Source organism: Fringilla coelebs (assembly GCF_963513975.1).
Source record: "Fringilla coelebs genome assembly, chromosome: 1".
NCBI lineage: Eukaryota > Metazoa > Chordata > Aves > Passeriformes > Fringillidae > Fringilla > Fringilla coelebs.
In genome coordinates this window covers 117,539,521-117,566,655 of record NC_140028.1, presented here as the reverse complement: position 1 = coordinate 117,566,655, position 27,135 = coordinate 117,539,521, and the positions used below count along the sequence as shown (strand labels likewise).

The following is a 27,135-nucleotide window of genomic DNA, read 5'->3' as shown; positions in this document are numbered from 1 at the left end:
TTTAGTTCACTTTTTTTGTTAAGAACCTGCCTTTTAATTGTGGGCCAGTGTGGACATGGTCCAAACCCTAAAGATATTAGAATAGCAGATGGTGTCAGATGACAGTGTCATTAGCTGGTGTCACCTGAACTGCCATCTAACAGGCTTGAGCCTGGGATGTAACAAAGCTTTGCTCTTTGAGACCCTCCAGACTGACTCCATGCTGAACAAACGCCTCAGACTCATTCCCAGGTCCAATGTGAAGGACAAGAGAGGAATCTTCCAGCAGATACTCTAAGGCCCTCTGAGTACTGTTTGTGAGCATGTCTCTTAGACATGTTTTTCATTATCTACTCTAAGGCATCATACAGATGTCACATTTACCAGCTACCAGGAAAAATAATTTTCTGAATGCGCTTGCTAGCTTGATGCTTTTATTTTCACATAGTGCAAGAAAGAAGGAAACAATCAAAATTCTTCAAAAAAGAAGTCACATTATGACAGGTAATAATATTGCGATACTTAAATTGTGTATTACAGCTTTCTGTGCACTAACAGTAGAGTATCTCCCAGAAAGAAAAATGCTTAAGAATATTACCATATTTCTGAAATCACCAGTGACAATATTATTTCCTAAAAAAGGCTAGTGCTTGTGAAAAAGTAACATCAAGAAAATGTATCTGTGATGATGCTGGAGCAGTGATAGCTTCGGCAACTATACTTTTTCACCATGAGCTGAGTAATATTCTGCATTTATTTTGTGAACAAAGCCACATGACAGGTTTACAAGTTTGGATGTATCTTCATTTCAGTAATGGAAAAATTGAAAAATTGAACACAGGCTATTTTTTTTTTTTGAAAGCTATGACAAGCTTGTGAAAACCGGTGGGAGAAACAGCAAAATCTACTTCCCTGTATTGCCATTTTACATACCTAAATTTTGAGATTTGTCCTTGGAGGTTTTAAAAGGAATTTCCCCTGAGCAGTACTCCAGTGGTTAAGGGAGAGAGGAAAGAAAAGTAAAATACTTTCTAATGCACAGCCCTAAGATGGAGAACAAGATCACAAAATGACTTTCCTCGATTTTAATAATCAACCCCCTATTTCTAATTTCTACCCATAGCACTAAGTAGCAATATTTCAGAACCATCATTCATTGCCATGGTAACATGCCCCGATATTACAAGCAGTTAATTATGTCGTTGCCACGTTGTAGACTGTGGGGTTTATTTACAGAAGGAGATAAACATTTAATGAAAGCATCTCTAAACATATGAACAAAATAAAAACTGCCATTCTGTCCTTCATACTCAAAACAGCATAGATAATTTCATGGTTATTTTGATAATTTCTCAGCTACAACACATCATCTCTGTAATGAAGTAACTGCATCTGACTGTCATCTGGATTCCCCTTGTAAGGGAAAGAACCTGAGAAAAGACAGCCAAAAAATCCTCAACTGTCTCATTATAAACCATGAGAAGAATATTCTGTAATTGTTTGATATTGTGATAATTTTGTGGCAAATGATCACTGGATATGCATTTTTATAAGCCTGAATTATAACGTGACCCGCAAATGCACGTTTTAATTATTATAACGCGACCTGCAAATGCAACGCATCCTACAAGAAAAAGAATACAAGTTGAGTAATAATGACTGAAAAGACAGGTTTATAACATCAATCTTAAAAAAGGGGAGCTTTTAAAGTACAAGCACTTAAATTTTATCAAATTTAAAAGGCAGGCCTGACTGCCTGACTGATATATTCATAATTCACAGAAATGCTGTCTAACTCTTTGCTGAAAGAATTAGTTCTGTAAGACCCCCAACTTTTATATATCTGCCTGTTTTTATCAACAGTTTGGACAACCATTAAATATATGATGGCTATGTGTTGCAGTTAGAAGGGCAGAAGAAAACTGAGTACATCACAGAGTTACCTGAATTATTCAGTTTAAATGCCAAACGGCAAGAAGTGAATTTTAATATGGTCAAATACAAAGAACACAGGTGGAAATAAACATTTCCTGATTTTACCCACAGGATAAATGCCTCTGTTTAGAAAGCTGTGATTCACCAAATTTTAAAGGTCATAACATATTATCACCTCAAACTATCACTGTATCAAAGAGCACTAATGTGATGCTGCATTACAAATGTTTAAAAAGAGCAATACCACATGAGAGTAGAGAGGTGACCTTCCCTGTGCTAAGTAACCACTTTCCTGGGCCCAGTGCTGGTACAGCATATCCTGATACAATTAACCCACTTGAAAAGACATATGAAAATCCTGAAGAATTCAAAGGAAGACCACAAAAATGATATGGTCTAAAAAGTAGCTTACACAGAATAAAATGTAATGTTCTACTCAGCAAAGACAGTGCTGAGAGATTATCACTGCACATAGGTAAGTTAAATGAGGATTTTCAACTTTGTTACTAAAAATGCTACACGAGCCAATAGCTGGGTGATGAAGTCACAAAAATTCAGCCTGAGAGGAAGAAGTAATATCCTTGAAGTTAAGTGTTCTGACAGTTTACAAGAGGAGTGATATAACTCATCTGCTCTGCAGTTTCTGAAACAAAGTCATTTTCATGGGTAAACGGATACCTGGGGGACAATAGGATGTAGCAGCCCCTGTTAACTTTCCCTTTAGAAATAATCAGATATGCTCTTGGGTTTTGTTTTGCTGCCCTTCTTGAAGCCCTGAGCAGTATATGCACTCTGGAGATAATCCTCAGGGGTGTTCTATGATGCACCAGAGAATCCATTTTCTAGCACAGCCTGCTGGGATTTTCCACGTCAGCAAGAATTGTGGTGGGTTTTTTTTCCTGCCTTCATGTGGATCATCTGCTGGTTGATTTGGGCATACCTAAAGTCATAAATTTGCTACAAGTGTAGAGGCTGTGAAGGTTGGCAGCGTCTCTGTCTCTCTTGTGCTGTTTATCATTTGTTAACGTTAATCTCCATAGGATATAAACACACTAGTGTAAGACAAAGTTACAAAGTTTTAAGATGATATTGACAAGACATGCAGGAATATTGTGAAGAAGTACAGGGAGTAGACATGGAAGAGACTAGGCTGACAGGCTATGAGAGTGTTGCAGGGGTGTCACAATACACCCAGGACACCCCACAGCCAAATCACTATAAGGGATGGCTTTCCTTGTCCTGTGAGGGTAACAAACCACTCCACAGTGCTCCTGGAGACTGCTGGCCCTAAATGCTTTTGTTTCCCATATGTCTGTGAAAAAGATTTTAACCCCTCAATACGATCACAGACCATATGCTTTCAGTCCATGAATGCAGTGCTGAAAGGCAGACTGCTTCAAGGAGCTTCGTCTGGGTTTATTCTGATTCCTGTTGCAGCTATAGTTGGTGAAATGTTTATGCTTGGAACTGATACCCTTGCTAAACACTCCTTGTCTTTTTTCCCAGAGGAAAGAAACTTCAGTTTTTCTTCTTGACACAGCAATCTTTTCCCCATCGTTTCAGTAGCTAATAATTTATCCCTTTGCTTGCTTCTAATCTCATCATTAGTCATGTGCCTTCACAAAAGCAATACGATACATCAGACTAAAGCTGTCAGGGTTAGAGGTTTAGACTTGGCTTTTCAAGGCTGTAATTCCCAACTTTCAAGCAATACAATATTTATAACTTTTCCTAGGTTTGTAACAGTGGCTAGTAAAACACCCACATGAAAGAAAATACAATTACAATATGGTTTTCACATCTGAACCTTCTGGCCTGACAAACTTAGATATCACGTGTTTAATTCTACCTACTGAAATCTTCAACTTGAATTTATTTGGCTCAGAAATTGCAGGCCATAAATAAATCTTAAAATAATTGCAGTTTTGCCCTGATTTCTCAATAGTGCTTTTTCACGTAACTAAATATACTAACATTTAGAGTTCAGCTCAACATAGCTTGGCCTGTGGGTAAAACCACCACTTTTATCAAAACCTGGTTAAAAATATTTATGCTTAAAAATATTTATCAAAACCTGGTTAAAAATATTTATGATCTGAGTGAAGTTTTTTGTTTACTTTCTCTTGTAAGATTTGTCTTGGCAATATATAGGCAGAATTTTAGACTGGAGTATTTGCTGATTCTGTTCCCAATGCATTGACTTTTATCTTACTATATTTCTTCTGTTCTGAGAAAATATCAAACTATCCAGCCTACAGTAACATTTTAACATATTAAAGGTAACAGTAGATTATAAAAATGTTACATATCATGAAAGTATATGAATATTATACGACTATCACAGCACGCATCAAGTATCACTGTGGGACTGTTGAACTCCAAATGGATTTCAAGTCTCTAAGTTCACATGTCTCTTCAACAAGTCTCTTACAATTCAAAAAATCAAAGACATCTGTGCTAAAATGCCTCTACTTCTTATTAGTATCATCAGTGGCTATCCTATTCCCAAGTTGAAAAGTGTGACAGAATAAAGATACAGAGGCTGGCAGCATCTGATAGAACAACTGAGTACATCAATTCAATCTTCATCATGGCTTATAAAATAATATGCACTGTACTACATAAATATTGTTTTAGTTCTAATACAAACACTGATAGAGCCTTTGCAAAGATTTACAGGTTAATTCAAGGTACTGCACTTACCAAGATGCGTGTTCATCATCTTTGCACAATATTTACACATGGCTTCCAAATCGTTTAGCTGTCCTTGTAGGAATGAAATCTGGGCCTCTAATTCCTCTTCCTACAATGAAGAGATTATTAGCATTAAAACCCCCAAAATTTCTATAATGCAGACTAAAAGTAGTTAGGTTAATCCTTGGCACGCTTAGACATCTTTTAATTTCTTCTATTCCCTTGTTCTTTGAAAGTTTTGTCATTTCATGGAAATAGGTTTTGGTTTTAATATCTCAGTGTTGATTAGTACTAGTCTTTTTCCTTCTAAAGAATTAAATAAAAACCTATCTACATTGACCTCAGAAAGGTTAATGATTCAGGATTCTTTTATGGACCAGCTACCTGGTTTCACGTGTGCAAACACAGTACCACAGCACTGGCTGAAAAAACTCACCAAATTAAAAAAATTCTAATTTCTTCTATTTCTTCTAGAGTAATTTCCTCAGCTACTCCTTTGAAACCTTTTTTTTTTATTTCAAGAGACCTAGTATTGCATCTCAAGGATGCATTACTGCCATATATTTTGGCACACTTATTTTTGTAATCATTCATCATCCTCTATCTGTATTTAATCCCTACACTTCTGTTCACAGCCAGCTTCACTTTCAGACACCATCATACATAATATTTAGGTGAAAACTATTTTTAACACACATAGTACAAAGCAGTTACTCTAAATTATCAAGATAAGGTTAAAAAAGTATGCATCAAGTATAATTTAAAATAGGAACTAAAAAAAATGATTTTAAAGGCCAAGAGAAGCATTAGTACCCAGCCATGGATACATGCCCTGTCTAAGCAATGGGAACTACCTCAGCTAAGAATTCCTCTTTGAATGCCTTATTTTGCTGGTTTACAAATACATCCAGTCTTGACTTTGAAGACCATATTCCAGATGAAGGTCACCACTCCTTTGAAAAAAATCTTTCAAAGCTAAGTCACAAACAGTATTAAGCAGGCTTTTGTTTAAGTATTCAAACGAATTAAAGATATTCAGAGAAAGCCAGAGTAACTTTTTAGCCTCCTGTTTTTCTTTAGTGTTGCAGTTCTATCACAGTCTTGTTTGATGGAGATCACTGAGCATTAGAGAACGAATTACTTTTCAAATGAAAAAAACCCCAAAATTGATCAGCAAGAATAAATAGAATGAGTCAGTCTTGATTTAAAGGTATAAGTGATCCTAATCTCCATCAGGAACCAAGTCAGAACCAAGTAAAGGAAACTTTACACTAATAAATCATAAATCCAAAAGTAATTGATGAATAAAAAGCAACTTAACTGTAGCATTATCCCTTTTTGCCTACATGCTTTTTCCTTGCACCTAATAGATATTAAATATATTTTCCTTGCTATTTCTTTATATTACATACTCTCACCTTTTCCTTCTTATCCTCATACTTTGACCACTTAGACCTCTGAGGGATTTTTGCCAATTTAGAATTGCTGAGTGACCTCATTCAAAGTCTGCAGTTCTGTCACGGCCTGTACAAGCATATCTGCATTGACATTTCTATTCAAGTGATGTTCCTGCAGAAGACCTTTTTCCAGTACAAACAGCTATTGACTGCAAGAAATAATCTACCATAAATTTTAAAGTACCATTGGCACTGCAAGTGCAGCTGTAAGATAGGGAAAAGTGAAAATATTTGAGTATTCTACTATAAAATAACACAATCAAATTCTAAAATCATTAGCCAGTAATTGAACCCCAGTTTATATCCTACAGGTGAATAAGAAAATTTAACTTCTTGTAATAAATATTTCCATGTCTTCTAATTTTTTTCTTATTCATAGGTGAAAACTGCAGTAAATTGATCTTGAAATGCTTTTGGACAGCTGAATCCATCCAAACAGAGTCTGAAACTGACCTTTTCAATGATACAACAGTACCTCTTCCCTTGGCGAGTGAGAGCAGTGCTGATTAAACTACATCCCCAGTTCTTTCCACTCGCTGGGATCCAGCATGGGGAGGAGCAGTGCTCAGCAGACCCAGCAGGCACAAAGCAGGGAGCTGTGGTCAGGGAGTCACAGACAGTGCAGGAGGTCTCCGTTCCAAGTGGGAAATCTTGGACAAGGCTAAATGAACTTGTAGTTCCTGACTTATTTGGCAACTGTGGGAAGGGCACCAAGGAGTGCTGGCAGTGGGATGGGCAAACAGGCAAGACAGTGAACGTGGCACTTGACACACAAGAGACCCAGGGCTGTTTACACAATCAGACAACATCCAAATGGTGATGACTTGCTACAAGGTACAACCTCCACCTCTGCTGCCACCAGTGCTGCTGTAACAACCTCTGTGCAGACTCTGAGTGTGACCTTTATGATGTGGGGTTTGCACTGTTGTGGTTCCACAGCAGTAGGTGAAGAGTTGTAAGAAGAGGCAGGTGTGTTTATTGCATTGGGGTGACTGACAGGCGATTGACAAGATCTTTCCAGGTGTAAAACTTCATGCAACAGATAGGAAAGGTACAACAGAGCAAGATACAGTGGGAAGAAGGCATACACTGATAAGAAGGATGGAACTGTAAACTTGTGACTTCTGGCAGCAGAAGGGTAAGAACAAGCTCCCTCAAAGGAAGAATTCAGGTTGGACACTTTATCAGAGCACTACCAAGGGAAAGTGATGAGTGACAGTGTGTGGCTGGTGACTCTTCAAACCTGACTTGTCACCTAGGAAGGTCTCTTGCTTGCTTGGAGCCTCTGTTTGTGGTGTTGCAAAAGACTGTTTGGGGTCACTCAATGTTCTGACTTTTTTCCTGCATATTCATGCATTCAACAAATAGAGGGTGATGTGAAACAATTTTAATTCAAAAGTGACAGCAGGGCTCCTGAGCAAGGGTGAAGGGGACAGGAACCCCTCTGGTGTCTCTCTTCAATCCTATGGCAAAAAGAGAAAGTCTGGAGAGCAGCACGTGTACAAGGGAGCCCACATATGGTTACATACTTGCTGGCATTAGCTGGGCTTCAACTATTTTGCTTGTGGCTCCCAGTTTGATGAGGACAGACAACTTAGAGAACAGGTCTACCTGGTAAAGACGGGGAAGAAATCTTAGTGAACAGACTCGGTAATCTAGGGGGGAGGACTTTGCCACAGAACAGGGACCTAACCCAGAAATACACGAGGAATTGGCACATACAGACAAGGTAGGCAGTAGGTCTACTCAGCTGAGTAATGAGCTTCTAAATGAACTGAAATGGGAAAAGCACATACGGAGGTGGAAATGGTGGAAATGGAGAGCACATGTGTGGAAACAATGGCAGGAAACAAAGGACAGGCACACAATCATTGTTTGGGCACATGAACAAAACTAGGAAGGACAAAACCCCATCTGGAGCAAAAATTAATGGGGGACACTAAGGGGTAACAAGAAGTAATCTTATAAGTATGTAGAGCAGCCAAAGGAGATTCAAGGAAAATGGTCTACTGCTAAGTAAGGGAGATAAGACAATGACACATGGTACAGAAAAGGCTGCAGCACTTTAATCCATTTTTGCATCTCACTTTTTAGGCCAACTCTGTTCCCTGACCTCCAGATGTACTGTTTGGGAAGGAGAGGAATGCCTATGGAGGGGGAAGGGCAGAAGCTAGGGAATACCCAAAGAAGCAGTGTGTGTTCAAACACATGGGACCACGTGGGATGTACTTATGGGTGCTGAAAAAACTGGCAGGGTGGTTGCAACAACACTGGCTACCACCTGTGAAAAATCACTGCTATTACAGAACATCCTTGATGACTGCAGAAAGGTTAATTTTACACACATACTAAACAAGAGTGAGGTGGGGTATCTAAGAAACCATACAATGGTTGGCCTCACCTTAGTCCTTGGAAAAATCGCAGAGCATGTCCTCTTGGAATCAATTTCCAACATGTAAAGGACAAGACAATAATCAAGAAAAGTCAACAAGGATTTACCAAGAGCAAATCATGCTTGATCAGCCTAGTTGCCCACTGTGACAAAATGACTGGGCATGCACATGAAGGAAGGGAAGTGAATGCAATGGAGTTTCACTGTAGTTAGGCTTTTGAAACATTTCCAAAAGCATTGTCACTCATGATATGATGAAGTATGGGCTTATTGAAAGGACTGTAGGTAAGCTGGATTGTTCAGAATCCTAGGCTTAAAAAACAGAGTCAATAGCTTGATGTCCAGTTGATGTTTGGAAATGAGCACAGTAACAAATGGACTGGTATGAAGACACTGTTCAGTATCTTCATCAATAGCCCAGATAAGGAGACAGAATGTACATTCAGTAGATTTTCAGATGATACAAAATTGGGAGGCGTGGCTGCTGTTCTGACTGGTGGAACTTCAACTCACAAACACTATGAGACACAGGAAGCCTAGGCAAGAGAAGCCTTTTTGAGGTTTCTGTTTTAGAAATTTCTGTAAGCACAAAATTCTGCACCTGAGAAGAAAAATCCCAATGCGCTAGTGCAGACAGGGAAGGAACTTTTTGTATCAGATCTGCTGAAAAGGATATGGAGGCTATAGTGGCTGCTGAGCCACTAAGAGATAAGTTCTCTTATCATGAATAATGTAAACAGTTGCACTGAGCTACATTATGAGCAATGTGGTCAGCAGATCCAGGAAAGTCATTACACCCCTTTCTATTCGCTGCTTGTGTGCCTTTGAACTGCAGGCCCAAAGTGTTATTAAAGGCAAAGACACTGAGAAACTGGAGAGGACCCAGTGCTGGGAAGACTACAGGTCTGGAGGAGAGGCTGAAGGAACAGTGCTTGTTTATCTTGGTGAAGAGGAGCTCAAGGGGGATCTACTGGGAGCCTGTAACTACGTGAAGCGACAAAGATGATGGAATCAAACTCCTCACAGACGATACAGAAGGCACTATGGCCCAAAACTGCCCCTTGGAAGGTTCAAATTGGTAATTAGGAAAATATTCTTCATGAGAGGAGCAGCGCAGCACTGGAAGAGGTTACAGAAGAGGTAGTTCCTATTCAAAGTCACTGACCTGACCCAATGCTAGTGATTGTCTTATTCCAATTAGCAGCTTAAGCAGAAGTCTCTTCTATACAACATTTCTAAGACTAATCTTTTCACAGTGCCTTTCATAGATTGCTCTGCACAGGTAAGCTGCTAAATCATAAATCCCCTCAGGAAAAATGACCTTTTTTCAGTATTCTAATGTCAAATTCTTTAGCAGTACTAGATGAAACAACTGATTTATAGCCAGCATAGTGCAGATGCTCTCATATACACTGCACTTTCCTCTAAGTGCAACTTTTCATTGTGCTAGCAAAATGAATAGCCTGGATACCATTTTTATTTTGTGTACACATAGCATCCTGATTTGAGCTCTCTTATGCCTGAACAGAGACTTATAAATTCTTCAAACGGGCCAAATCTAAGTCAGGAGAAATCCAGTATGGTCTGGATGAACCTTTCAGCTGAAACTGACCCTTCAGCTGATCTGACACACACAGCGCCAGAAACATGTGAACGATTCCAACTCATTCAACCAAAATACAAAATCAGTGTCAATTTACCAAACAACATGTTCTATAATGCTCAATATTTTCTAATATTGGGAACTGCATTATGAGGAAGAGAAGCAAATCAAGCAGCAAATCAAACTAAGGAATCACTGCATCAGACACAGGAGACCAAGATCTGCAAATTGATGTATGCAATCTTGCAGAAAAACAACTTAATAGTTTCTGAAAATTCAGCTCCAGGGTTCTCAAAAAAACTATGACACACCTTCAACCTTGCAGATGATGTAGAACCTTACAGATAAGCATTAACCTGGATTTTAACAGGAGAATGAAAAGGAAGTAATTCATTTGTGATACCACATTGATTTCCATTTCACTAACAATATTAAGCAGGCTAGAATTTATGTGTCTAGTCAAATCAAGATTCTATTTGAGTGCCTTCATATACACATCTCTGATTATTTTCCTAGTTTTGGCAAGACTGAATCTGCAGAAAACTTGCTTACATTTATGTTTCTCATATTTGTCTTTCTTCTTATCCACATATAGAACTTTGCTTATATTGTTACATTTCCTTTTCTTTCTTTTGCCATGAGAACTAATTCCTTTATGATAAATTTTTTGACATTTCTTTGCTATTTCCCCTCCAGTCTATACAGTTCTGGTACTATCAATTTTTCCAAAGCTTGTTCTTCTGTTTTTATTACCCTTCCTTTCATCTATCTTCTCCCCTTTACAAAGAGAGCTATGGAAATAAATTTTTATATCCTTCCTTTTCTCCTGAGCTCATAATGAGATCAGCGATGCTTCCCCATGTCCCATTTTCCATCAAATTTTACTGCATCAGGAAAAAAAAATGGAAAGTGGTCAGTATAGTCAAGGACAGAAACTTTTACACTTTTGACATTGTAATCCTATCCTTCTACAGCTCATGGCTTTACATGCTGCAATATGGTTTGCAGACCTGGGTATGGGCACTGGAATTTGGTATCCTTTACAAGGTCTGATGACATAGTTTTGGAAGGAAGCCACTCTTTCTTAAAATTGCTTTTATCAGTTTAAACAAATTTTCTCCCAAATATATGACATGTAGCTTAACACAGTATTATGGAAAACGGAAAACAAACACAGAAAATCAGGACTGTAATGTCTTCCTTTCACAATACCATTTAGTTTTCAGTCTTGCTATTCAGGAGATAAAAGAAAAATTGTACTTTTTTCTTCTTAACCCATGTAGAAAAGTCAAGGAAAAGCAAACTCTGTTGTCAAAGCTTACAACAATGCATGTCCAAGCATTTCATTCATGAATGCTCAGAATGGCAGAACTCCATTCATCTTAAAATTGAAGCCTGAATAAGAATTAACTTGGCAGCACCACCAAGTGCTAAGTGCTGTGGAAAAGAAACTATCTTCAAAGAGAAGAGTATTTAAAGGTATTTCAGCACTAATACTGAAATTTAAAACATAAAAAACCCCTAAACCAGGGATAGAACTGAGCTGATGGAAGAGCCCAGTCTTCCTGGGGTCTGTTCTGATGCTGGTCAATGATGGTTTGGGTGAAGTGTGGAGAAAACAGAATGTCATGACATAAACATGGAACAGTACTACCCAGAATACTCTTCCAGACTATACAGATTTGCACAGCAGCGATGTCTTGAGCTTGAGGTGGTGTCGGGTTTTTTCATTTGCTTGTTTGTTTTTTTCCTGTAGTTAGTAGCTACTTTTTTATATTAATTTGCCCAGTCACATTTTCAGTTTTTTCAGTAATCATAGTAAGAGCACTCAGGAAACATCCCCACAGCTCTTGGCAAATTGGCAGGGCAAATTAGAAAATAATTTTGATGAGGTTTCAAAACATTTAGAGGAAAATAATGGGAAAAACGAGATTGATATATGGAAATCCTGAAGTCAGGGACTTGCTAAGAGTCTTACCAGTACTTAAGGTCTTATTCTGCGTATAAATTATACACAGACTATACTTTTTAGATGTCAGTAGCAGTTTACAAGTCAAACAAGACTCAGATGCAAGGCATAAATTGCTTTCTCATTTAATCTTAAGCAAATTCCCCAGGAGTCAAAAGCAGTGGTTACTCCTTCCATTTTGTGGAAGGAGTTTCATTTATTTCATTTTCTAATCCAAGAATTAAATACAAGATTTAACCTTATAATCTTGAATCTCTGACAGTTGAATGTTGGTTGACACCCCCATAATTTTTTTATATTCTGTGCCAGCCACAGAAACTATTCTGTACAGCATATGGTGACATTTAAACCAGAAACCCCTGTTTCTGAGCACTGAATTAAATACAGTGGAACTTAACCCAAGCTTTTAATTTATTTTATTTACGAATTTAACTTGTTATTTAACTGTATCACTCACAGTCCCAAGGCCTTGCTCTGCTGGGTGCTGTACAAACATAAAGACAAATCCCGCTTCTCTGAAGGACTTCACGGTGTAAGCCAAGAGACAACAGATGGCTGGAGACACACATATGGGGAGGACATGGAAACAATATGGCTATATTAGTCAGTCTTCTAGACATGGCTTCACCATGGAGCCAAACTTTGTTGATGAAAAGGCAGAATTTTTGAGAGAGTTTTCATAAAGCATTTATTTTGCAGATGTTTAGAGAAAGTTTCTTCTGTGTGGAAGGCGCTATGAAATGATTTGATGAAAGGGCACCAACCACATCAGAATCAGGGGTGAAATGTATCTTGTTACTTTTATATTGAAAATTTTGGTATTTGTGATGTTTTTGCACAAAATGAAGTTTTGTGAATATGAATATATTATCCAGGGATAATATAGACATAAAGAAGTTCAGATTCTGCCTTCATATACTAATTCCTGCAGAAGTAGAGGTTATGTATTGATTTCCTGTGCTGAACCATTATTTGACAGTATTTATCTATCTGCTAATTGAAATATCCTCACGCTTAATATATTTCCAAATAACTCATGTTTTGTCTTCTTTACATCTTCTACAACTGCCTAGTTTTTATTATTTCAAATATACTTTCATAAATGTTAAACATTTTAAGCATAATACTTTCAGCTAAGTCCTACAAGCTTGTATTTTGTTCCCTTAGACTGCAGGCACAGCTAACATGAACCCTGTTTTTATTTTATACCTTTAACTCCTGCTTATGCTTTTTTTTTTTTTCACCATTTTAACTCAGGCTGCTATTCCAGTGTGGTATGAGATAACTTCAGTAGGAATGTCTTTCTTCCATTTTTTCTTATATATTCTTCAAAATTTCTCTAAATTTCACTAGTGTTATGCAGTGCTAGTAAGCACAGTTGCTTAGACGTTATACTTTCTGATAGTTACATATCTATTTCAGTGCTTTTCTAGATCAAAACCCTTAAAGCACAAACAGGTTCTCTGTCAGATTAGAGAAACCTTTTATTTTTAATCTCTTTTCTCCTCTGACTTATTATTTTGACATGTTGCTTTCCAATTTTGCTTTCTGGTAGTACTGTGTATCTCAAAATATATCAGAGGACATCTGAGTAAGCACAAATGAATTAGGCAAACAGTAATCCTAGAAGTCTAGGTTCCAAACTTAGTGCTATCAAAGTTAAAACATTTCAGGGTTCAATGCAACTTCTGCTCAAAGGACTAAATTCAGAAGAAACGGAAAAAGAACTGCCACTGCCAAATCTTTTGTGAACATATATTTGTGACAACCCTCTGAAAGGGGTGGGGGGAATACAACTGGAAAAAAAAAAGAAAATAAAAAAATGAAGGAAAGGTCAACAAAATATCCACTGTACTTCCATGGAGCCAAGCTAAATGAGGTTATGTACCAACACAAGAACAACAAAAAATTATTTGGTTCAGAGGGATCAGATTGAAAACAAGTATCAAAGACAAGAAAGGAATTTTATAATACAGATAAAAATGTCCAAGTAGAAAGAGACCAAGACAAATTTGGCAATAAATCAAAATGCTAGCAGGCATTCACCTGCAAAGGCACATATTTTTGGGCATTAGTACAATCCTTACTTCCTGTGTGTGCTCTTTTTAACAACACAGTAAGGGATGGCATCTCATGATGCTTCTCCAAGCTATGCACACATAAACAGAACCAAGAAATTAAAATAAAGGAACATGAGAATAGAAATTTCTGTACTTAATGTTCCCCCTCAAAACAGAGATCAAGCCCCAACAAAACTGAAAGGGGCTGCAACTTGGACTCTGTATAACCAATAACCCAGGAAGTCTCCCCCAACATTCAAATTTCTAGCATTCTAGAGTCAGCATTTGTTGAGGAGACCCACAATTTCAAAATGCAAGAAAAAGTATTATTTTACTGCATTATGTACCTGTAGATTTCTTGAAATATAAGAAACAAGAATTTTTTGTCAATTGTTTATCTTCTTCCAAACTGGAATAACTATCCTCTTCCTTGCCCCCTAGTTTTAGGAGTTTACATATTTATTCATTATTCTTTACATATAAACAGTATTTATTTATCATCCATATTTTTTAATAAAGTCTACTAATATTGGTGAAGTTGAGGCAAAATAGTTATTTTATTGCATTGATGTATGATTATCAATTTATTTGGTTTTCTGTCTCTTAAAAAAAAGTTAAAAATATATAGAAATTTGGAAGAAAATGAAAGGGGGTGCCTCAGAGAATCTCCCTACAACCTGACAGATATATTTAATTTCAATTAAAGTCCTGAAAATAGCTGAAACTCTGGCTAACAGCTTCTAATCACCAGGTCCTGCTGTTGAATTTCCATCTTAAACGGTTCAAAGTCAATTTGCCAGCTCAGTTTGCACATCCCACCTTGCCTGGAGATGTTAGTGCCAGAGGACCACGGGCCTGGGAATTTTCCAAAGCAGCTCCTACTGTTGAACCTATTATTGGAACAGGTTCCAGGGGCACCAGCCTCACTGTTCAGAGCTAGAAACCAGCAACTGTACTACTGGAGCATGAGAAGGGTTGTTTTCGTCAAACCTGGGTACATTTTCCTCTTAAAAATATTCTGTTTCTGTGGTCAGACAATTTTTCCTTTGCAGGAAGATGGGGAAGGATAAATACGACTAAGGAGAAAGCTCCTGCCTGGAGACAAAGAAAGCAGGGATGGAAAGAAATCTCTTCTGCAAGCAGACACAAGACATGGGAGACTTATCTACCTGCTGCCTGCACAAGTCCCCCTGCTGGCACTGCACTCTGGGACTGCCAAATGACAGTTTAAAAATGAAACCCATAAAAATCGGCAAGATCCATGGAAACGCAAAAAGCTGGGCATAACTCACTGTGGATGGGTAGGCACTGAACAGCTGAGTATGTATGAATAGGTAGTAATCCACTTGGTAAGGGAATAGATAAGAAGAGAAAGAGCTCCAGGGTACTAGAAATTATCCCTTTGAACAGAAATGCTGATAAAAGGCTTCCCTCAGTTCTGCTGTTGAGATTGTTGACTTAAGAATATTGCAAAATTTCTTCATAAATAATAAAAGGGATACATTAATTTAGATGGCATGGCTGTAAGCATTTTGGAAATAGCTATAAATAAACACATAGGCCAGTGAGAATCCCATACCTTCCATTATGTTTCACTATGACATCTGAGGGAATTTCTGCCCATATGTTACACACATTGCTGGCCTTTACGACTGCATAAGCATTCATTCTCTTACACTGTGGCAAGTGTAAGAGAAATGTGAGCAAGGAAACACTAACATATCTAACATATTTACTTGATCCTTACTGAAAGAGTTGATTAGGTGTTATGTACTTACATAATTATGCTTCTTGATTTTGCTGCCTGAATAAACTTTTTAAGACACACAGTTCAACATAAACAGTCCTTTCTGAAGGCCTCCCAAAGCACACCTTGTGTTAAACTCATACTCATTTAGATTTTTTTTAAGCATCAGTTGCAATATAGTTTCACTAAATTTTCCTCTGGTCAGGCTGGATGCATTTGACCTTTGCTATGATTCCTAACATGACTGAGGATGTAGACCAGAGCAGGACTATTTATTTAAAGGTTTTAGAATATCTAATTTTTCAGAGTTTAAGGAAGGTAAAACTTAAGTACAGTGATTATGTAGGGGCTATAAATATAGACCATTTATACTACATTGTTAAAATAACAGAAGTACAAGTCTTGTTTTCATAGGGAATTGTTTGATTTAACAAAAAAGACAAAAATAAGAATCAAGCTATTAAATAGCCACAACCTATTCCAGTGGGGGAAAAAAATCTTCCACAGAAACCCTTTCCGCCCAAAAAACTCCCAAATAAAACAACAGCTTGGTTTAGAGGCATGTGTCTCATCCACATCCATGTTTTTGCTGAGAGTTCAGTGCAGGTCTCTCAGCTCTGCACAGAAATGGACAGTAATTTCATGCTGTTATCTTTAAAGAGCAGGATGAAGAGATGAAATTCTCACTAAAAAGGAAAATGGGGCAGCTCAAGCTACCAACACAGACCTTCTGATATGTTTTTCTTTTCCACTGGGATGCCAAAACATTAACTTCATGATTAATGTATGGAAAGAGGATGGGCAGAGCAAGTCCTGTACCTCTGCTGGTAGCATGACTGCTGTGAAGTGTCACACTTCTTGTGTCCTCAATCACTGTGATCCTTTCATAAACACTGCTGATGGTCTCATCCATTCATGATTTTTGTAATTTTAAAATTCTTTCTGACATTTTCAAAGTGCTGCCCAATAATTTTTAATGTTCTTACTACCTTTTTTCAAGTGGTATCATTCTGCTTCTGTGCAGAAGTTACTGGAAAATATTATTCACCTACATGTATCTGAATCTTGTGTATCAGAGAAAGATAAGTTTACATGAACATTTAAAAAATATTCCAAACAGCCCCACAGGTCTGTTCTCTATACATGTTTATTGCTCGTAATATGACAGAAAAAGCACTGCAGAGCCTCTTGGATTTTTATTAATCTTTTTTTTTTCCTAAGCAATTAACTTCCTGTTTTTATCACAGTACAGTTTCTTTTCCCTGAAATGAATCACTCTGAAAAAGATAAGGAGCTCTAGGATTCAAAGCTGCCACTCATGCATACAGCTGTTGCTTTACTAAATTATAAGAAACTTGCAAGTATTTCTAATAGAAACTATAAAAAGCAATTTATTTTTTCTTCTACTGTTTTCAGCTTTTTCATTTGAGTTACAGCATGTCATGTAAGCCAGAGGAAGGCAACCAAGAAAAGAACCATAGCTCCAAAATATCGCAGAGGTTTTTCTATGAACTCTGTTCATGTGACCTGTCAGCATATGAAATGTAATATTCTTTTCATTTAACCCTAAAATTAGACAGGCACTGGAATATTAAATAAATTACTTTTTTTTTTTTTTTTGGTGTCAGAATTGGCCTGTCACATAAGGAAGTCATATGTCCTCCAGTATAAACGACAGTTAAACATTAGGGCACTGAAGTATTTTAAACTTAATGGCATTGAGAATAATCCACATGTCTTTAACTTCAGGCCTAACAAATCCAATATACTGATCAAGAATTGGCTTATGTACACAGACAAACTAACTTATTCTGGGCACATTTTATGATGCTTAACAAAAAAAGGACATTTCATCATAGCATTTGTACTTCCAAATAAATGTTTGGCATTGGTACTGACAAGTATTTTGCTTAAAACATTCTAAAGAAATTTAAAAATTAACAGTCAGGGAAAAGATATATGGTGATAAAAACGATCTCCAAGATGTGTACGATGCACAAAAAGCATGTTCTTCTTCAAAGGAATTTTTGCATACATGGTTTTCTTTGTGTGGTTGTCTAGTATTTATCTTATTATCTTGTTGGTTTTCATATACCACCTCTACTTGAGCAGAACTGTCAAGTTTGTATGCTTAAACTCAGGCTCTTAAATCACTTCAGCAGATGTCTATTTAATTGAAAATAATGGCATACATTAATTTTCTAACCTGTAGGGGTACTCATAACTAACTTCAAATCAGTCAGACTAGCTACATAAATCACAGACAGTAACAGTTGTTTATACATGCTTGTGGGGACAATAGCATATGTTGTCAAATTTGATTTAATTAAAAAGTCTGTGCAATCAGAACAAGCATAATGCATGACACTTCTGTTCAGGATATTTTTGTGAACAAATGAGGATTCTGACTGACCATGTTTGTAAATTATTTTAGTAAAGAAAATAAACTGCTCCAGATTTTCCTTAGAAATGTTTCCTTCTTGGGAACTTTTTAACTAATATATTTTCCAAATGGGTAATTTGATTTTTCTTAAGTTGAAACCTTTTATGTAGAAATTTACTTATTAAAACACAAAGCTTTTCCAAATCAAAACTTTATTTTCAGTCAAATCCACATTTTCCTATTTTTTTTCTTTTTAAAGAAAGTTTTAAAAATGTTTATATTATTTGACTCAGAAGTTTCCTCTCTGGCACATCTCTATGTCTGAAAGCAATTTACAGAATATTCTGCCAGAAGCTGGGATCAGCCAACCATATTTGCCAGAATCAATGTCTAAGCAGCTTTGCTATTTGCTAAAAGGAGGGGCAGACTTTCTTTAATGATTTCTGGAGTCATAAATGACTCCATGAGAAATAAATGGACCACAAATTTACCCTTTTTCACAACTCCACCAAAAAGTAGAGGGCAGTAGGCAGGCTGAGAGAGGGAATTTTGTAGGATTTTAACCCAGCAAGACTGAGCCATTCAGAAGATAGTGGGCACCAGAGTGCATTACAGATTAAAAATTCCCGTACTTGTTTACAGGAAGACAGCTCCAGCAAACTGCTGCTTAAGTTATTCCTGTCAGAGAGCCACAAAGGATACAAAGGAGCAGGGAACTCAACGCTGGGCACAAAACAGGCTTCAAAACCCTTTTAGTGGACCTCACATTACCATACAGCTTTGTGCCACTCAACAGTAAAATCAAAAGCATCAGCATGCCATGGGCTGCCAAAACATGAACTGATATTGTGCATTCAGCCCTGAGGCTGTAGATTCATTTCATTTCAAACAGAGGACATCTGTTTCTGGTAACAGAAATAAGTCACTCCACTGATCTTTGCATCTGAGGGGAAATAAATACGTAGAAGAATAAATACAACCCAAATGTTACTACCCTTTAGAAGGCCTTAGTATGAGAAATGGACACATTTTAGTCCTGGAGGCAATGAAACAAGTTAAGTATCAATTTGATTGCAACTCTCACAGATAAAGCCCAACTCATTGGACTGGCTTTAGGAAAGAAAGAATTTAGACATGTCACATTCTTCTGTGAGAGTTTATGCTCTCATAGAATCCCAGAATGGCTGAGGTTTAACAGGATCTCAGAAGCTCATCTTGCCTAAGCCCACGCTCAAGAAGGGCCACCAAGCATAGCTGGCTGCCTAGGATTAGTGTCCAGATGGCTTCTGAATATCTCCATTCATGGAGAATCCACAATCTGCCTGGGCAACTATGCCAGTGCTCAGCTGCTCTCAAGAGCAAAAAAAATGTTTCCTTGATGATCAGACAAAGCATCTTGTGTTGCAGCTGGTGTCCATTGCCTCTGGTCCTGTCACTGGGCACCACTGAAAAGAGCCTGGTTCTGTTCTCTTTATGCCCTCCCTCCAGATACTGATACACACTGGAGAGATCCCCTCTGAGCCTTCCCTTTTCTAGGCTGATCCATCCCAGCTCTCTCAGCCTTTCCTCACAGGAGAGATGCTCCAGTTCCTTCATCACCTTTGTGGCCCTTGGCTGGACTTTCTCCAGTATCTACATCTCTCTTGTACTGGGGAGCCCAGGGCTGGACACAGCACTCCAAGTGCAATCTGTGACAATGACATTCCTGTCCATCCCGTGACACCATTACAGTAATGCCCTTTGGTGTGTCAAAATCACTTATTTTAACTGTATGGTAAAGGACATATTTTTATGTATGCATTTGATTTCCACTTTGCTTGGAAAGTGCTTGCATTAGAAATACAAGGATGAAAAGGAAATGGATTATCTTTTATCTGCCACACCAAGAATAAGTGTTTTTAAAACCATCTTTTTATGAAGAGATTGATGCATGGCAATGCTCCAACAAAGGTAATTTCCCTAATACTTAACAACATAATCGGTATAATTATAAGATTAAAAATGTAAACCAGTTTAGTTTGGTAAATAAAACACTGTGGATCCATTATATTTTCAAGCCTTCTGCTTCCAGAAAACAGCTGTAAATGAAGCAATTGTTCTACTCCAGACTACTGATGCAACTACTTCGGGACCTCAGGAAGAACTCTTTGGGGTCTTCTACTCTATGTGGAAAATGAAGTACCATGAAATTTACAGGAAAACAAAAACCAACACTCTCTTGTGCAACAGAAAATAGATTTAAACAAACCTTTTCCTCTTGGATCTGCTACAAATTCTGTTTGCCTATATTAAGGGTCAGTCAAAAACTGAACCCAAGGAAATGCATTTTGATAACCTAAAACCTTTTCTAACTGTTAAATCATAAAATGCTAAAATATAAATTACATATCATGGTGTAAATAATTATTTTGGAAATTTATGCCCTGATTTACATGATTAACAAGACACTAAAAATTATCATAATGACAACAAATCTGTTATAATGCATAATTCTTTATCCAAAATTCTTCATGAAAGCATTAATATAATACCTCAAATTTGGGATATTATTTACCTGAAAAAATATGGTAATAATAAATGGATTTTAATTGAGTATGAATATATAATGGTAAATTTTCCTATCTCCTATTAGAGGACTAAGGAGGAATTATTCTTCAACTCTACTGGTGCAAAATCCCCAAATTCTGGTCTGGATAAAAGTTGCAAATGAAAGCTGTATTTAGATCTTGTTAAGCCACATAAAAAGAAAAGTTCAGTACTGCTGTATTTATTTTTCTTCAACTCACGAGGACAAGAAGAAAGAAATTAAATTGTTGTTTTAGCTTTAAATTAAATGCAACATGCTTTAAATGGTCACAAACCAAAATTATAGCTTCTTGTTGACAAACCACAAAACACAGCTTTTCTTCAGACAACAGTAAAACATTTGGAACAAGAATTAAACACTCTCATTCAGTGAACAAAAACTGAACAAAGTTGCACAAAGTTGTGCATTTCATTAGAACGTTTTGAATATCAAACTGAAAACATGATGTGACTGTTAATAAAGATTCTGCTGTTTAAAGTAAAAAGCACTGAGAAGTTCAGATGAAATTTCTGTGCAATATTAGCTCTGAACACCTGAAGAATGCTGTAACAGAAATTTGGCTATTACAACTCCTCCGTATTGAAATAAATAGGCACTTATATGAGCCTACAATTCTGAAAAATGAATGGAGAAAACCACTGAGCCCTCACCCTACAAAAAAATACAACTTATTATGTCTACCATGCAACTGTTTTCTAGTCAGCAGAGAGACAAAGGGAAATGTGCATAGAGAATGAACAAAAATCCTCATGCTCCATGGCATACCTAGTTTATCAAAGTAGTGCTCCAAAAATATCTTGGATGGGATGAGAATTTCTTTGGAACATACCCATTATAAGAGCTGATTTTCTTGGATGAGAACAATCTGTTTAAATGCTAGCTTCTTGTGACCAAATGGAAGGTCAGAGCTGCACAAGAAATAAAACTGTGACTGCAGACTACAGATGCTACAGACACTGGGAAACCTCTGATGTATTAAGAAATTTCAGGGACAACAGATGGACATGTTTGGATCTGCTGAGCATTCAAGCTTCCCACTGAACTGTTTATTAACTTCAGGACTACAGCAAAAGTCTAAGAAATCTAAAAATCTTACAGGACTTCTCTCGTCTTTCTCAGAGGCAACAGGCACTTGCACAGTTTCATTTCAGGCAGGAAAATGGGATGGAAGCCATTATGGGATGGAAGCCATAATGGACATGTCACTCAACACAGAAAATTGAAACAGCTTATTTCTGCTCTGGCCATTAATGCATGCTTAGGGAAACATTTCCAAGCACAAGTGCTCAATGTATGGAAGAAATGAGTGTCTCTAATGAGTAAGTTAATGCAGTGTGACATTAAAATAGTTTAAAAGTTGAAAAAACCCACCGACTCTTTTCTGCTCATAGTTTTGCTTTGGGAACGAGAGCGGGAGATGGTGCTGAAAAAGGAATCCTTTTTTGATGCAGACAAAGGTGGAGATCCTGTAAATTCACGTCCTCCAGACAAGCTCTCTATGCTTGGAGATGAACTGATGTTTTTTGAACTTTGCCCTGTAAAGCAAGTATAAAAAAATCAAAACAGTTAATCAATGGGCATTTCCTTTTTCCCACAAATACTTCCTTGTCTCAACTGACATTGACTGAGAGTCACAGACAGCCCAACACAGAATGAAATGTCGAAGTGTGTCAGCATGCACTGAGAGATTGAAGGACTGTTCTCACATGGAACTTAATTTCTGTATGAGAGAAGAACACAAAATCTTTGTGTATATATAGATATATACACAAACAGACACTACCTAGTACACACCTGTATCTATATATATGATAAATGATGTGTGTGTATATATATACACACACACACATGCACATATATATATAAAAAAATAAACATCACCTCATTATATGCACCCTGATATATCCACAGACAGAGGAACTTCATGCCTTGTGTGGCAAAATGAGCAAAGTACCATCTCATAAAAATTAAAAAAAACCCAACGGATATCACCAACACTACAATGGAAATAGTTTTTTCCAACAATAAAATTTGGCATAGAATGCTAACAACAAGAACTTCAGATTCCAAAAGTGGGTTGGACACTGGAGATCTAGATCACAATATTTAGACTTCAAGCAGGAAAAAAAGTAAGTTAAGTTTGGAAATGAACATAAGCTGTCATGCTTCAAATTTTAGGGCCACCTCCACCTAACAGACACTTTGATGAAGTCTACTCAATAGTTACCTCTTGTCATTTCATGGAGCTTTTGAAATGAATCCAGCATTGTCCACTATCATAGTGAAGACAGCTGGGGAGAAGCCTGGGCTGGTTCACCATGGCAGTGTATGCATCAGGCAGCCTCTGATAAGGCTAGTTTTCTTCTAGTTGAGGCTTACAAAGTGTTTTCTAATATTTAAATCAAAGATTTGTTTTCATTAGTTCCAGGAGGAAAAAAACTCCAGTATATCAGTTTTCATCAACTTCCATTACAAAAATGTTGTCTTAAGACAGATGCTAGTTTAAAAAATCTTTTTATCATGTGTATGATGAAGTCAAGCTAGAACGACTCCATGAAATTGCAGAGTTTTCCATTCTGGAAAAAAGTTAAAGAGCACATAAAGCTAATGCTCAAGAATTCCCCCTCTCTCTTATTTGATGGCTATTCTGATGAGAGGGGTTATGTTTCCCTTTTTCCTTTCTCCTGTTTTTGGTGTGCTTTCATGTTACCATCTATAGCATTAAGTATGATCCTCTGCAATTAAATAATTCACATTTTCCTAAGGGAATAAATACACATTTATTTGAAATATACTTTTTGCAAGAAGACTGCTAAATGCAAAGAGACTGAGCTAGCAAAGAACAAAACATTACGTGTGAATAAACAGACCTTAAATGACAAAACCCAAGAAAGGATCTGGGTTTAATAGGCTGAACATTTAGAAGAAAACTCATATAAATTGCTTCCCATCTTGTCCTTCATTCTCTGTTGCTTTATTCTGCTCACCTCCCCCATAACCCTCCTACATTTTATGCCCTGTTTCTGTGGACCTTCCTGTCTGCCTCCATCTCTTCTTCAGATCCCTCCACACTGCCTCTTTTCCAACTTCTTATTCTAACTTTTTTCTTTACATATTTTTTACTTCCCACCAACTTCATTCAACTGGATTTTTCTGTTTCTTCACAGTCCTCCTCCAGGCACTTACTACCTACCATCTAGTCTGAGGAGCTTCCTTAAAAGTGCATGAGGCTCTTGTAGATCTCACTTAACTTTTGCCTTCCCATTTTAAAGAAAAATGGGATATGCATTAATCATGTGCACTGTAAATAATTCTGGAGATGAAAAAGGAAAAAACACTGCATGGCAAACAGCAGAAATATTCAGTTGCAAAGAAATTTTTAGAATATTTCTATTTTTAGGATAAAATCATGTCACTTGGCAATACTGTTATCCTTATAGTTGCCTTTATGTAAGAAAAAACACTTTTTATGCATTTCATAGTGGCAAATGGAAGTGTGCTTTTGAAGTAGGTAAACTTAAAAATAGTTTTGGAACAGATGGAATCATATATTTTAGCAGATAAAGCATTTATAAAAGCAATTCACACAGCTAAGCAAGAGAAGCCAATATAAATGCTAAATGTAAAAAAAAAAGTATTTGGTGGACAGAATAAAGTGCAACAGAAAAATATTTATTAAGTATATATCAGATTAAATATCTCTCTTTACCATCCTAGTAATAAAAAGATATATTCCCTATAGGGTGAAGATTAAAAAAACAAACAAAAAAAGTTAAACAATGAGCAATGTATATTTTTCACACACACTTCACTGTATGGCCTGGACTTAACACAATTCACCTGCAAATAAACAGATTATGTGATAAAAATTCACAGAAAATATTGAGAGAAGAACACTTTAAATATATTTGAGGAACCCACACACATGAAATAATACAGTTTGGTGAAACAATGGAAAAAATGATGTGTGAAGATTTTTTTTTTCTATATTCTGTCTTTCAGCTCTAAGGAAAAAAATGTCAAAAATACAGTAAGAAAATGAAAAAACGGCACTGCAAACAGCTACACTTCAAAAGATGGATCACAGTTCAGAGGCACAGAATATGCAACTACTTGCATAATCAGACAAGATTTTGTGGACAGAATAATACAGGTGTCCTAAAAAGGAATTTGCTCAAATAACACCAAGAGCTCTGAACAGTTTGGTTCTTATGGCCTTATTATGAAAATAAAAAATAAGAGCAATACAAGATCTAGTTAAACTAAGACAGAGATACAGTAAACCAGAAGTGAAAAAAATACTGTATGTTTGATACCAAAGTAAGAAGAAAGGTTAGGATGCACCTGATCCTTCTGCATGAATAAGCAAACCTGGGGAAATTATTATTAGGAAACATTATTTTTTAAATTCTGCACCCAACCCTGCAACAGTGCCGTGGCATGGATTATTTGGGGATACAATTGAGAATCAAGACAGAAAGAACAGCACTTATGAATAATTACAGCGTGCTGCAACTCATAAAGCAGGATCCTTGGACTGCGATAGCCTTTTCTAATTTCCAGAGAAATCATTGTTTTTACAACTGGAAATATGAAAGCTGAAGGACAGGTCACACCAATCATATGTTTTTTCCCTAATGTTAAAAAAAAAAAGAAAAAAGAAAGAGAAAAGAAAAAAGACATCTATGATTTTCTCAACACAGAAACGTAATGAATCATAGAATATTCTGACTTGGAAGGGACCCACAAGGACCACTGAGTCCAACTCTAAAGGAAGCTGCTGCAACAACATTTAACTGAGTCACCTCATTGCTTCTGAAGTCCTTCAGATGTATCAGGTATGCACTGTGCACTGAAGCATTAATAACCCTCACATAACTTTGGAAACAACACGGTAGTACCAACACAGAGATTTTGGGATCTCGGGACAATGACAAAAACGCCATTTGTACCTTCACTGTTCTGCGTCTTACTGATTTTACATCTTTCTTAATGTGCAGTGTGGTACATTCTGCTCTCTCAACAGCTTGACAAGAAGGTAATGGGACAGAGTTTCTAATTTTGTATTACTCCTCAAAAAAAAAAAAAAAAAGGAAAAAGAAAAAAGAAGTCTTACCCTCCATGTAGAATCAAAATGCATAAAGATTGCAATAAAGTACAGTTAACTAAACTTGCGTCCTTCTTCTTTAGCAGCTTAAATCAGCAACCTGAGAACACCACTGAATCAAAACTCTCATTTTCGTCTGCTCATTCTGTCAATATCAGATAAATACATTATGGCTCCTTAAAAAGCACTGGAGAACTCTAATCTCTGACCATCTAAGCATGTACCAGAAGGTTCTAAAGCCTATATTAAACAGGCTGAAGAAACTCCCTAAACATGGAAATCAAGTACATGCTTATGAAGCACACAGAACCAATATGTAAGGATCCCTGACGTATGCAGTAGTCAAAATATATTACAGTGTAGGATGTCTCAAATATATACATACATACACATACACACACACATATATATATATATATATATATATATGCATTTTGAAATGCATAAATAGTTCACAGTAATGATGCACAGGATTTCACACACTAAAAATACATCCATTTCTGAGGCAAAAAGGAGCAACGTTATCTCCATGGGCTGGCTTCTAAGTGGCTCACTACTTGCCTGTTGCTAATAATATTGGGAGTGACCCCAGGGTGAGAAATGCTCTGCCTCAAAACCTTTTGGAAAACACACAGATGGGGCAGTGGAAAAAGGCACAAACCTGTTGGTATTGTGGAGACCTCTGATGTCTTGCAGAGAATGATAATTTAAATTGAATGTGATCAATAATTAGGCCATATAATAAAGTAAAAGGTCATGGCAAGGAGGAAAAGACTTACAATGAAAGGAAAGTGAGCTTCAGGTCTTACTAAGTTTGAGTTAAGTTATGGGGGATATAACAAGGAACACTGGCGGTCCCTGCTAAAACACATGAAAAAAACACAGGAACATGCAAAAACGACATACAAAACTGATGGCTCATCCTGATTGGTCCTTACAGAGGAAAAGAATAGCTTTCATAGTTATAAGAAGAGCAAGGAAAAAGATACCAAGAAGATCAGAAGTATGGCACTATATATAATTCAAAACCATTCAGATCTGCTCATCTGTCTGTATTTGCCATGGTGAGGATGTAGAGTATTAAAATTTGCAAAAAGAATGAGATGAGCTTTATAAAAGTTTTCAGATAAATTAGTTTCCCTTTTTCTCCTACAGTGAAATTGGAACAAAGGCTTCCAGCACTTTCAAAATTCATTCAAACCACCTCATCACACAAATCCAT

General features: G+C 36.9%; 1 protein-coding gene across 2 annotated transcripts in view; it reads right to left on the bottom strand.

Annotated features, from left to right (window-relative positions):
• The window catches only part of TBC1D5 (TBC1 domain family member 5), a 316,725-nt gene that overhangs the window by 19,595 nt on the left and 269,995 nt on the right, over window positions 1-27,135 (bottom strand). For both annotated transcript variants that reach the window (XM_084207646.1, XM_084207647.1), the window contains 2 exons: window positions 22,178-22,341; window positions 4,618-4,717 (listed from right to left, as the gene is read on the bottom strand). In XM_084207646.1, coding sequence (XP_084063772.1) covers window positions 4,618-4,717; window positions 22,178-22,341 — 264 coding nt within the window. The remainder of the gene's footprint in view (window positions 1-4,617; window positions 4,718-22,177; window positions 22,342-27,135) is intronic.